Raw genomic sequence first — 14,605 nt, forward strand, 5'->3', positions numbered from 1 at the left:
TTTAAGGCAAGCACAATACAATGGAATCTTTCAAGAGTATTATAAACAACCAACTCAATAGATATTTGGTCAGAGTCTGACTACTATACAGGAGCAAAAAGGCTATACTTTCGTGTAATACTCTTATATCAATATCAATGATGGGCCCGTCTAAGAGCTGAGAGAAAGCCATGGGATGATTTATCTTTGTGATCATTGACCTGGTAGGAAAAGAAAAAATGAAACTGAAAATTGCTTAACAGGTCCAACTTTTAGTTGGTTTTTAAATTTCAGTAATAGTTTACCTCTTTTGCTATCTGCTGAAGAATTTCTATTATTTCAGAGAAATTTGGTCTTTGCGTTGGATCTTGTTGCCAGCACCGCTGAAGAAGTTCAGAAAGTCTTGGGTGCGTATTTTTGGGAATTGTAGGCCGCAGGCCCTAATAGCAATTTAAGCCACATGGAATCATCATGCATAGACAAGAAATTTGTTTACAATGAAATTATTTGTAAAAAGAAAAGGAATAGAAACCTTCTGCACCACGCCAACTGCTGCTTGTAATGGGGTCAGGCAAGAGTAAGGCAGCTGATTACAAAAAATAGTATATACAATGAGATAAGATTGGTAGGGAATAAATGATAAAGCAGCAAAGCCCACTGCCTGGCATGAAAGTACTCACTTCTCCAGTTAAAAGCTCCCAAAGAGCTATTCCAAAACTGAAAACATCTGCCTTCTGGTCATATGGTTTGTGTTCAATGACCTTCAAGTAAAATTCAAATCAATAGAGAAAAGTGTTAATGGATGGATCGGATAGATTTTTTTAATGAAATGGATCGGATCCATTAAATATTTTTTAATGGATTAATGGATTATTTTGATCTGATGCATTAGGATACGGATTAGGATTGATTCAATCCATCTGTCTGCCACCCTTATTATTAACAGCTGACTTTTAAAATAAAATCAGCAAAGCAAAGCAAATATGATGATAATGTAACCACTTTCAAGTCCAAATATTAAAGGCATTTTTTATGAAGATTAAAATAATAATGGAACTTAGGAATAAGGATCAAAGCACTGAATGCTTTGTAAGGATATATATAGCCAAGAACAAATTAAAAAAAAGAGGCAAGCATTTCATCTAACTTTATTAATCTTCATTTTGAAATTAAAAAATAGAAGAGATAGAATTGAAATAACATCATAAGTTAAACACCTAAACAATAGAAATTCAATATCAATATGACAAAAGATTAACATAAAAAATATATAGATTCAATACATCTGACAAAATATTAACATTAACCCAACCCAGTATAGTTTCACTAGTTTAAAATTCTGCTTCACTATGGACAAAGATATTTCAATGGTAACCAAGAACATTAACTCAAGTGGATTAATTTCTCAAGGATTGATTGACCTGGAACTGAATCCCACCTAGGATGCTTTTCTTACACTTAAGCTCAACTTCCCTTTCACCACACAACCAAAATATATAAATAAAAACCATTGTTCACTGTTTTCCCTGTCCATCATATTCCTCACTTTTCAAACAGGCAGAACATAAATGTGTACCATAAACAAATACTGATCCTGAATTAGTATTGCACCATGATCAATGATGTCACCAAAAAAATCAATCAAGAAGAAACATTGAACTCCAAGAAAATCCATACCTCAGGAGCCATCCAACGGTATGTTCCAGTTTCAGCTGTCATCACTCCAGACTGAGTTTGCACCCTGGCAACCCCAAAATCAGCAACCTTGACCACCTGTTGAAGAACAAGATATTTTAGTGATCTTTCCTCTCATGTCTGTGTATGTAAGCTCATATTTTACTCTATGCTAAAAAGAAGAGTCCAGCATCACACAATTACCCATCTTAAACATATTTATACAAAACTATAAACTATAGTGGTTCTCGTGATTCAAGATGACAAACAATTGTCATTCATAAATGAATATAGGACCAAATATATGCAGATGCAGAAAAGTATGAATGAGTCATTGGGGAGAGACAAGCACAAGGCAAGTAGCCTTTTAGATTCAAGCATTTGGCTCCTCTAAAGAGATGTAATTATACCCTAGAAGTTGAAGTGCAGTTATAGCTGTTGATATGAAAAACAATGGTTGAGATATGTGCGTGCATTTTATCACAATTTCAACCATTGATTTTTTAATCAATGACTATAGCAGTTCTGTATACTAAAGTGTACACTCCCTTACTTTAAAGGAGTTAAATCCCAGATTCAACATATCAAACCTTCAACAGGTAAACTAATCTCTTTCCTTTTGGGGCAAGCATGAAAGATTAAGAGGAGTATCATGGAATCTCACGATAATGAAGTAGTAAATTCTATTATAAAACCTAAATAGTATACACAGCGGAAAAACATAAACCAATAACACTGAAAATGCAACAGGCAGTATCAATGTGTGCATTCATGGAATCCTCTTACTTCATTTTCATCCATCAGAAGATTGGCAGTCTTGAGGTCCCTGTGAATTATATTATTTTGGTGCAAATAGTTCATTCCCTTGGAAACATCAATTGCTACTTTTAGCAAAGATGGAAGCTTAAATACACCTCTTTGTTTGTGCAGAAAGTCATATAAGCTTCCCCTAGACATAAACTCTGATAAAGTCATAAACAAGAGCACATAAGCATTAAAATTGCATTATCAGGTGACTGAATAAGGCACCCAAATCATCTTATAATTACTTGATAAAACATATATAGGTAAGCAGGGATATTATACAGATTCTAAGACAACTACAACTTAAAAAATGAACTAGCAATATGAATATAAAAGGAAGGCATGTGCACAAGGCTTCCATCATTAAGGGGTGTGGGGAGGGTCAAAATGTATGTAGCCTCCACCATAAGCAGAGAGGTTGTTTCCACAACTAAAATCCATGATCACCAAGATACAATGCAGTAAAATTATCATTAAACCAAGGCTCAGCCTCTAAACAACAAATTCCATGAAACATAAATATATGACATCTTAAATTCTCAGGATTCTTTCTTATTTACCAGTAACAATGCAAAGATTTGGGGGCCTAGTACATGCGCCAATGAACTGAACAACATTCTTGTGTCGAATCTTCCTGCAACCCAAAGATAAATCATAGTTGGTAAAGGAATAATAATTACTCAGGACTACAAGGATACCATATCACCAACCACTAATACTCAAACTACGATAAAAATACAGTTACACAAATTAGTCAAGTTGTTAGGATTGAAATGTTATTATTTTCAGAAGCATTTGAGGCAGTGAATATCTGAAATTGAGATACTATTTTTAGTTAATATATTCCTTTCCAGAATGATTTAGAAAATAAGTCATCCAGTTTCTCTAATAATAAGTTAAAGTCATGATTATATTTAAGCCAAAATTCATGAATCTTTGATCAGACATTTTAACTGTCTATGATGCCAATTTCAGGGAATTGAAATCATATAACTGAAATGTGGGTTTTAGAACCAAAACAATTAAGTTACAGCACGCTTCACTTTAATCAAGCAGCAGTGTTAGGTAGCACAACTTTGCATGTGTATCAACTATCAAGCTGCCAAGGTTTGTTGGTTTTCAAACTGAGATATAAATAAATAGGACAGAAAAGATCTAACCAGAAGTATAATGTCTGACCAGTTCATATTTTCAAGTCTGGGAATAGTAAATCCTCAATAGAAAATAAGCCACTCATAGCACAATATATCAAGATATTTATCAAACAACATAAAGTCCATAACACCATTCCTCCATTGTGGAAACCAGATTATTATCTAATACAATACAGAATTAAAAATTATAAACAGGAAAGAGGAAGCGACAGCATGAGACAGGAAAGCATGAGAGAAACAAATATCTCAGTAATTGGAAATACAAGCTCCGCAATTACATTTAATCATGCAAACAAACCTCATGATATAAACTTCCTGTGCAAACTCCCTCAGCATATCTGTACTTATGCGCTCAGGCTTAAGAACTTTGATAGCCACATCTTGACTACAATATGTACCTCTGTACCTAAAGGATTACAAAGAAATGCACAGAGAGAGAATCAACTAAAAGGATATGTAGAGTTCAAACATACATCAAGCAAAAATAACTCACAAGTCACCAAATGACCCAGAGCCGACTTTGTTTTCATATTTCAGCTGGTTGGTATCAATCTCCCAGACATCAGCTCCATCAGATGGTATTAGAATGCAATGAGGGGAGGGTTCCATCCTTGCCTGGTATTGTTCATTGGTAGCATAATGTATACCCTGATTTGACATATTTTGCTCCTGCAAAGAAAATAAAAAAGTTAATATCAACAAGTGTTTAGCACAAGGAGAAATGAAATTCTGTGGTCTGCATGAAGTGTATGTGCAAAGAACAATTTACTTTTAACAGATGTTGCCATTACTCAAATGCAGTCCAAATTAACATCAGTTCCTTTCTTAAAAAAATCCAAACTACAATAATCTCATCTTCCCTGCTTAATCTTGAATAGGTGCCATTATATCAAAGTTCATAGCAATTAGCAAGAAAATTAAGACATTTCCAAAATATATATATATATATATATATATATATATATATATATATATATATATATATAACTTAGTAATTTGAAATAGTCATGAGCTCTCTATCCCAAAAACTTAAGTGTTAAGTGAAGATTCATTAATGGTTTTTATATTATATCTCTAATAGAAACAATTAAAAAGGAGAATATACCTTAACCTTGAAAATTTCCTTTTCCAACACACCTTTCAGCTCCTCAGTTTCCTAATAGCAAAAAGAAAATACAATAGATACAAAAAGTTTGGATATATAAATTCGAAAATACAGTTGGAAAAGCAAAACAACAATACAAATAAAACTCAGATACTTCCTCCGGTCTCGAATATAAGCAACAAAAGTTCCTTGTTTTTTGGTCTCAAATATCAGCAAAACTTAACAAAGTTCTAGAAGGAAATAAGAAATTAATTAGGCATACCATTCAATAGCATACCCCAATATGTTCTAAAAGTGAAAAATCGTCATATTTATCTATTTATATCCATACAACAAGATTATTAGAAATGCCACAGAGACAACATAAATAATCCCATATTATCTACTGAAATGAAAAGGTAAACATGCCATGAAGAGATGAGAAGTTAAAGGTATTATATATCTTTTTACAAATTCAAAATTGCAAACCATACTTATAGCAAGATATTGATCAAGGCATACATAAATAAAGTCTTTCTGTTTCCCAAAACACTTGCTAGTGATTTTATGAGGTCATTGTTTAGCTACTTTTGTCCTACCTCATTAGGCCATCCCTCAACAACAAACACATCCAGAGAAAATCCATCAGTAGTGGAAAATGCATGAGCTTCTTGAATATTCAGTCCCATCTCACCAAGTATTGCTGTTAACTGAAATGCAAAGTAAAGGGTGACAAACAGCCCATAATATAAAATACAATTGTTCTAATCTATCTTATAATTACAGAATTTAATTTTAATCCACTGTTAATGCAAAAAAATCTACATTGTCATCCAGTAACATTGCCACATCATGTAATGAATTTGACACCTCATGTAGTCTTAACATTGCAAAATTCATTTAATGATGTGATAATTCATCATTAGATGACAATGCAAAACTATTTTACATTGATAATGCATAAAAATTAAACTTGCTTAAGAACTCCAGAGATTTTGAGTTAGCCACAGAATTTACAGTTTTGAACACAAGTGAAATTTCCCCTTTTCAAAGTATAAAATAGATTGATTAAAGTAATCATCAACACCCCCCCCCCCCCCCCAACCAAGCCTAAAAAAGAACAATTAATGTAAAACACTCCACTTTTGCGGTTCATATTAAACAATAAATTATATATTTACAGGAGTGTATTCGTATTAGAGATTAAAAAGTTATGATTACAGAAAATGTTAAGAGATGACAACTGAAAAGATTATGATATTCATTTGTGCATGATTTACTTATTGCTTATACATTTGTACCTTCATAAATTCCCAATCTAATCTGTGTAAAAAAAATACTTGGGCAAAATGACAACCTATAGTACTTTCAAAGAAAACACTCAACATGAAATTTTAGTTTGACAGCATTGATAGCAATTGGAAAGAAATTTATCCATAGTTGATACAAAAGACACTATAAGCAATAATTATTTCCTGCATAGCATTGCAAGAAGTGCTCTGACCCAATTGATGGCCAAGAAAAGCAAGAGATCTTTTTATTATCATGTTGAAGGCTGAACAATATAGTAGAAAAGAAAATATAATGAGAACTATGTACAATAATATCAACCAATAATTTAGAAGCACCATTTACAAAAAGCATTACAAAATTTTTTAAAAATAAAGTCAGAATTAACCACCTGACTAAGGAGTTTAGGCTTGTCAACTGTTGAAAAGGTAATCTCGTGCATGGGCCTAAAATATAGTAAGTAGAAAGATTAGCACAAGTTAAAATTTAAACATTAATATATTTATTAACTGCTATAAACTAATGGAAACAAGAATGAATGCTCCCCCTAGAGAAATTCAATATGCAGGGTCTTTACAATCTGGAGTGTTGGCATTCACAACATTGTCAACACCAACACAACACACAAATGGAAACCTATTGACTGATTCTACATTTTGTTTTTTCTATACATCATATGTCAGTGATGGTCACATATTCTCCAACATCTCTCTCAAAAACTTGGACAAAACTAAAAAACCAAGAGACTTTCACTTGGAAAATATTACCTTCAAAGTGAGCGATATTATCCTAGTCTATATATCAACCTCATCATAAAATACATGTTTCTAGTTGATCGATATAAGACACTCTTTAGCAATACTAATTGAAGCTGAAGAGAGCAAGCCCATTCACAATATATTTACATGAAGAATAACAGCCCAAAATAGTGCATTTATTACCGGAAATATGGTGTTACACTCATAGCACTTCCCCCATCTTCAATGTTATTTTTGTTTTTTTGAAGTGCAAGAGCTTCAAGGTTAGAGGATGAACCAAATGTAGGTGGTGGATGAATTCTGTTTTGCCAAGAGACAGACATAGAAATGACATTAAAAAATAAATAAATGGCACAAATGAAAACATAAAAACAACAAAAAGGATTGTGCATATTGAGCAACAGCAAGGATGGAAATAAAACTGATATGAAAATACAAGAGCCATACCCCTGCTTTAAAGAATAGTTAAGAGAACTTTGTGCATCTTCTTTCTCAGAAGGATCTAAATGTATGGAATCAGCATAATTTGCACCACCAAAAGGATATACCTGCATTAAGGATGAAACTGTTATGAATTAGTCTATACGTAGCACTTCTCTATACTTAAAGTAGGGGCTTATAAAGTTACTGATTACATATTTCCAAGTTTGATTTTGATGTCAATAACAGCTAGCAGTTATCAGCAGTGCAGTCAAGGAAAAAACAGTTCCATGCATCCTTTAGAACAAATTTGACGGGAAAACATTTGGCCTTAGTCAAAACTAGTAAAATTACAAACAACAGAACTTCAATTACCTTATATTATTAGTGCTTTATTTATGTTTTTTTAACTACCTGTACTAAGCGAACTTGAAATGCAGGTCGAGAAGCAGGGTCCTCCGCCAACTTAAGCAATCTCTTATGAGCTAAAACATCTTCTGCCCTCTCCACATTCACATCCAACGCGTACCTATGTAGTAGCAATCAGAGTGACCAACCACGAGACTCGAACAAAAACCACTCTGGCAAATCCACTTACAAAGGTAAAGTAAAAAAAAAAAAAAAAGGCAAAAAAAAAAAACACTCAGCTATTTTCTTTCTTCTTCAATTATCTTCTCAATTCTCATCACAAACTTAAAAAAAACAACACGAAAAAACACTCGAATTGCATAAATCAAATAAAAAAACACAGACAATCAGGAATATACAAAAACACTAGTCTCAAATTCCCTGACCAATCATTTTCACCACTTTTAAAAAAGTAAGAATCTAAATCTAGAGGAAAACATAAGAAGCGAGGTTAATTAATTAACTAATTAATTCGGAAGCATCGTGTGAAAGACCTAGCGGGAAGGCGATTGAAGTGGAGCCAAAGCTGATCGTCGAAGCCGGGAACATGCCCCTCCTCGCAATCCGATTCCTGAATTCGCCGAAGCACCTCATTGTACACCTCCAGCTTCTGCCGGTGGTGGCGAGGGTGATGCGCGTGCAAAGATTGCATCGCTCTGCTCCCGCAACTCTCAATGTCATGCTCGATCACCATGAGCGCACGCGACCAGCACCACCACAACTACGAGAGAGAGTGGATCGTGAAGAAATGAAGAAGAAGCAAAAGTGAGAGAGAAGAAAAAACACGAAGAAGCGAAAGGGGGGAAAGGGGAAAGATGATGGAGATTCAGTTGACGGAGAACTCTTTTTTGAGTCTCTTTGTTTTTTTTTTAATCTTTTGCTTGTTTGTTTGGTTGTGTTCTCTTTCCCGGTACTAATGAGTGTTTTTGCTTCGGCGCTGAGTGTTTGTTCCCAGCTATCCACGTCAGAGTGGGGCCCGCATTCAGCCCAAAGTGGGCACACACAGCAAATTGAAACTTTCTTTATTGGATAATTTTAATACTTTCTTTTCCGTATCTGGCCTCCAATAATAAATAAATAAATCAAGATGTTTTTTTATGATGATATTAATATTAGTATGAAATTATTCTTTTCAGAAGTGGTAATTAATTAAAATATATAATTTATGAAATATCGAAAATGAAGTAAATACAAAAATAAACAGCATCAGGGACCCACGGGGACTCTGTCTAAGGTTTATTCGGGAATATGGGCTTTTTTTTTTGTAATCCTTAATCCTTATCTTCTCAGATTAAAAAATGTGGACCTACCAAACCATAGAAGCTTCTTTTTTGATCGCACTACTACTACTATGACTAGGGGTCATTCTTTTTTTAAGAGCACCACGATCTGTAATGAGTAGAATAAAAAACAATGAAAATTAAATAGTAAAGAAATAGCCATGAGAATCAGATGTACCTTCCTAATGAGGGTTTTTCATTTACTTTAATGCATTGTTGTTTGGGGTTGATTGTGGGAGAAAAAACGAGGTGAGGAAAAAGTGAAAGGGAAATAATTTTTTTGTTGCTTGAAAATGAAAATGGAGAGACCAGGGAAAAGAGATAAATGTTTGGTGCAAGTAAAAAGAATGGTGGGACACATGAAAAGTAAATAATTTTATTATATATATATATATTTGTCCCTAATAATATATTTATATAATAAAAACAAAAAGGGTAAATACATGATTTTAATTTTTTGATGTGTCCCACCATTTTTTTAAAGGAAAGATAATATAACAGAAATTAAAACTTAGAACATTTTAGATGTGAGACCTTACTTTTGGGGCTTAAAAATGCTTAAATATGACATTTTGTTTAAAAATAACCAAATATATTTAGTATCATGTAAAATAACTATTTACTATTTAGATAAGTTTTATTTGGAGAAATGTCACTATATACTTAAAAGAATAATTTTGAAAATGATACAATTAACAATGCTATTTTTTTAGGTAAATTAATAAACATGTTTATTTAGAGTTTAGTATTTATGAAAATATTTTGAAATTTTTAAATGATAAGAGAAAATTGTAAGAATATAAATGAAATTTATTGGTTGAATTATAATACAATTTTAAGTATGTTCACGATAGATTAACGTACTTACCTTGACCGTGAGAATAACAAGTAAAACATGATTAAAAAAAAACTTTTTAGAGAATAAAAAAATAACTATAAATATGGTTCTAAAATTTAAAAGCAACATTAAAATGTCAAATAACTTAATTCGCATTCTTAAAAATAACTTTTCGAAGCTTTAAATAACTTTTCTGCCAAGAAAAAAAACTTTTCGAAGCTTGAAATAAACACACTTTAAAACCATTCCTTGTTTAGAATCATACTTTAGGATATCATCTTTTATTACCATACTTCTTCTCGAAGGAAAATCCTATTTTAAAGATTTTTATTTAATTATTATAATTAGACTCTTTGATTTTTTTAACGAAATTCTCATATATATATTCATAAATTTATGTCCTTTAAGCTCATTAATTATCTGACTAATCCCCAATCTTCTTTGTTTACTGTTATTACAATAGTATTTTATTCAATTGATACGATTTGCAACACCCAAGTGTGCCAAAAACACACGCTTGATATGATGAGAAAAAAAAAATTACAACCATTACCATTAAGGATGTGCTTGGATTCATGTTTAGCATGCCTCAACTTGAGTTTAAAAGAGTCAAGTATGATTTTTTTTTTCATTGGCCATGATGTTTGGCATTGTGTTAGAAATATAATTTCGAATTTTAGACGAAAGTCTTACTAAAATTAGTAGAAGTAGTTTTTGCATTGACATTAAAGAAGCATAAGTCAGATTTTTGTGTCATTTCTGTATATCCTTAGTCATATCATTTATTTCAAATATACCTTTAGTTAGACTCAGATTTTTTACAATTGTACCCACAAAATGACAATTAATTTTAATTGTAAGTTTCAGAGAAATATTATGTTTAAAACAATTTTCTAATATTATCCAAACAAAAAATACGTACGTCTACTTAGAACCAATTTTATAAAAGCATCCTGATTCAAATCTAATTCTACAAATTACTATGCATGCAGCATGTTTATTGTTTAGTCGAGTAAAAGAATATTCAACGAATATGTAGAACTTGGAGCCTTTTTTCTTGCTCACAAGTCACAACATCAAAGCTCATGCAACATTTAGAGTCGCATATAGGTTTGAAATGGCCAAACATGACTCTACATACATGCCAGAAGCCAAATCATGAATATTAACGAAAATATTAAAAAAAAAAACAGAAAATAAAAGTCAGCTCTGAATGCATGTTGATCAAGTTAAATGGTTGGCCACCAGAGTTAATTTACTGCTCAACTATGAAGCTATATCAAAGAGGGAGAGAAGTGAAGAACCATGTTTGGCAGCATAGTTGTCGCTCAGTTTGTGAATAGTGAGATAGGACAAATTTAAACACTATAAATATAGTTTTCACACATTTTTAATGTTATAATTTATATATTTATAAATATTTTCAAATAATGTTCTTATTACTATTTTCAGTTACAACACCATATTAAAGCAAATACAAAACATGGAACAAAGTTTTTTTTTGAGGAGAAATATATGGAACAAAGTTACAACGCCCTAAATTTTAATTCTTAATGAAAACAGTTTGTTTATTGTCATTATTTCCAAACTTACTACACAATTATATATGAATATCTACACAAAGATTGGAACGTAATTTGGAAATCCAATTTCACATCTGGTTTTTTGAATAATTTCAAATATAAAATTTGTAAACTGAACCTATTTTAAATTTATCAGAATTGAATCGAAATCAAAATTATAAACTACAAATTTAATTATTGTTTTTTTTTTCACAAATATTTTCATACAAGCTAATTCTATTTGTGACACTATCAAACACTAAATATAAATACTTCTCTTAATAAAGATTCAAACTTTTATCAGACTAATCTCTATACCTACCTAGACTCAATTTCCATCGACACCATAATAATATTCCATCGTCCAACCATATCTTGAGTGAAAGGATTGGGATGAAAGGAAGAAAAAAATACTAACAAACAAATGAAGTATAAATAAAAACTAGGGATTTTTTTTATTTAATCTATAACAATATTGCACATGACCTATAGGATGATGTGTAAGCATTTAACTTAAAGATTCAGGTGCATGAGGGGCATGGTCCCCTAATGTGATTTGGAAGAAAAAAATATTTTGTGAAGATATCGTTGATGAAAACGAAAAGAAAAGAAAAACGTGGCTTATATCTATTTAAAGTGTTTATACCGAATCAAAATGTTTTTTTTTTTCAATTGACCTATTTTTAATTCCACCCCAACAAACATTCAAGAATGTTGTCCTTAGTTGTTGATTATATTATAACTGTCGAGTCTTGGTTGACTAAAACTATACTTATCCGATTGCAGTTGTTTTCTTCTAAAACACGGTTTAAGATTAACTAGTGCAATGAGCTATTTTGAGGGTGTTGACGCAAATTGATACAATTTTTTATAGGCAATTTTGATACGGGTTCAAAAGCAAAAAATTAATATGATTATATATTTTATTTTCATCTATGATTAATGTGATTGTGATCTTATCTGAAAGGTCCATAACCAATATCTATAATTTAAATATTGGAGTGGCAACTTTAACAAAAGAAAAAAATGGAAGGCATGCATCATGTGATGGCCATCTGGGTCCTAGTCTCACCGACCAACAATTTCAGCACCAACAAGCTTACACTATGAATTCGAGCAATACTCTGAAAGTTATGCCCACTTCGGGGAACAGTATCGTAGCTTAATAGGAACCCCTCTATTTTCTTTTTAATAAATATAGGTAATTTTTTTTATATATGGCACTGTTAATGATTTTAAGCATATTTACTTAACCACTTTGATCCCTTCAAAAAATTTGGTCAAGATCCCGTACTGTCTGACAATAGATTAATTTTAGGTGTTGTTTCCTGTATTTTCCGTTGCATTTTAGAAAGTTAATCCCAGAATGCAAAGCAGAAAGTTTTAGCCTAAAGTTTATTTCGTCATAACATCAAAACCTTTGACAAAAACTAGATAATGATTTGAAGGGAAAAGATTTCACTACAAGAATGTTCTCTATTGTAATGAGTTTATTACAATGAGTCACGAGTTTATCTATAATATAAACGAATTATAATAGATATAACCGTTGATAAATTACATACAATTTTTTCCGTCAATAATATCAACACAATACAAGGGGTCTATAATTTGGAATAAGCACAAATTTTGTATTTGCTTACAATTTGGCTCACACCTCTGGTTCATATTGGCAAAAACTACAATACTACTATTTTATAGGACGAGTCCCAAAATTTAGCCTTTAACACTAACAAATTAAAAATCTAATTCTCATTTCCCATTGGGCTCAAGAACCATACTGAAACCAGGCCTTTGCTTCCTGCAACCCCTGCACCTCCTTTAACTTTATTGATGACCCATTTCTTCCTGGCTTCCAGCGTTAAACTCCCCCCGTTTTCATTTCAGAACGGAAAAAGACTGGTTTTATAAACAAAACAAGGGTATTCTTTTATGAAACTTGGTTGTATTATTGGACAAAAATGCTTTCGTATTTTAATTAGATGAAATGAGAGGATCCAAATTCGAAGTAATATTGAAATAATAACAAAAGAGAATCAATCCTAAAATACCGGTTTTGTGAATTACTAAACTCTGTATAATATTAAGCTTACAAATAGTAAATTATTTGCGGCTTATTTAAAAGAGAAAATATATAGTCGATATGCTCGATAACTTTTAGCAAATGAAAAACGAGACTAATATTAATTTAATTAACTTCAAAATAAATGCACTTTTAATTTTATTTTAACTGCTTCCAATATTGCGTTTTAATTATATATTGATATTGGTTTTTATTGAGAAAAAAAAAACAGAGAGGGCAATTCGTAAAGAGAGTAAGATATAGTTAATAATAAAAATTATAATAGATAGCATGCTCCAGAATGTTTTTCTTTTTCAATTAACTGATTATAAAAATATAGTTTTTTTTACAGCATAAATATAGAATTTTTGGAAAGTAGTGTTTGTTAGAGTACTTACTAATAGGAAGATATGTAAAGGGATTAATAAGATATAATATTACTCATAATTAAGATAATAGATATTTTACTATAATTTGTATGATTATTTTTTTTAATCAGTACTCTAAAAAAACCGTACCATTAGTATTATATAAAAGTAAAAGAAGTGAACAATTTATTTATTTATTTATTTATCAATAAAAACTACAACATATATGACTTTTAGCAATATTTTTTTTTCTAACACTTAATAAAAATATTGCTAAAAATGTTTGATCACATTAAAAAATGTTGTCAAATTATAAATAAATATTATTAATATATTTTTATAATATTTTATCAAATGTTATATATAATCTATATTATTAAAGCTTAAAAATATCATAAAAAGACTTTAATATAAATTATATACAACATTTAATAAATATTATAGAAATATATTAATAATATCCATTTATAATTTTAGGATATTTTTTACATGTCGTCAAAATTTTTTTTAATAATATTTTTATTAAGTGTTAAATAAAAAGTATGATTAAATATCATATTTGTAACAGTGAAAGAAGGAGACAAAAAAGGGATGAAGTAACAACGAACACTTCCTAAGAGTCCTTCGTAAAGAAAATATTAGTAAATGTAAAAAAAAAAAAAAAAAAAGCATTCAATGATTTAGGAGCATAATATTAAATGAACAAAAAAGCATTCAATGTTTTAGAAACATAAAAGCTGGCACTTATGAAACGTTACTTATCAAAAAAAGAGTAGTCCTACTCATTTTATCTTTTTTTCATAAATTTATTTCTCCTGGATTTTTAAAATAATTTTTAGACATTAATTATATTTTTTCTTATATATCCTTTTTTTCTTTAAATCTTAATAAAAATAATTAAGTGAATAGAGAAATAAAAAAATT

At 30.7% G+C, this 14,605-nt stretch overlaps 1 protein-coding gene across 1 annotated transcript; it reads right to left on the reverse strand.

Moving 5' to 3' along the window:
• On the reverse strand, nt 1–8,478 carry LOC100803377 (serine/threonine-protein kinase STY17). The gene is made up of 16 exons (XM_003517101.4): nt 8,066–8,478; nt 7,578–7,692; nt 7,191–7,291; nt 6,927–7,043; nt 6,377–6,431; nt 5,295–5,405; nt 4,717–4,767; nt 4,105–4,280; nt 3,910–4,017; nt 3,018–3,091; nt 2,440–2,615; nt 1,657–1,752; nt 660–740; nt 512–565; nt 285–419; nt 1–200 (listed from the first exon to the last, which is right to left on the reverse strand). Exons 1-16 carry the CDS (start codon nt 8,263–8,265, stop codon nt 135–137), a joined length of 1,716 nt encoding a protein of 571 aa, XP_003517149.1. The 5' UTR covers nt 8,266–8,478; the 3' UTR covers nt 1–134.
• Between the last annotated feature and the right edge of the window lie 6,127 nt (nt 8,479–14,605).

This window comes from Glycine max, chromosome 1, assembly GCF_000004515.6.
Source record: "Glycine max cultivar Williams 82 chromosome 1, Glycine_max_v4.0, whole genome shotgun sequence".
Taxonomy (NCBI): domain Eukaryota; kingdom Viridiplantae; phylum Streptophyta; class Magnoliopsida; order Fabales; family Fabaceae; genus Glycine; species Glycine max.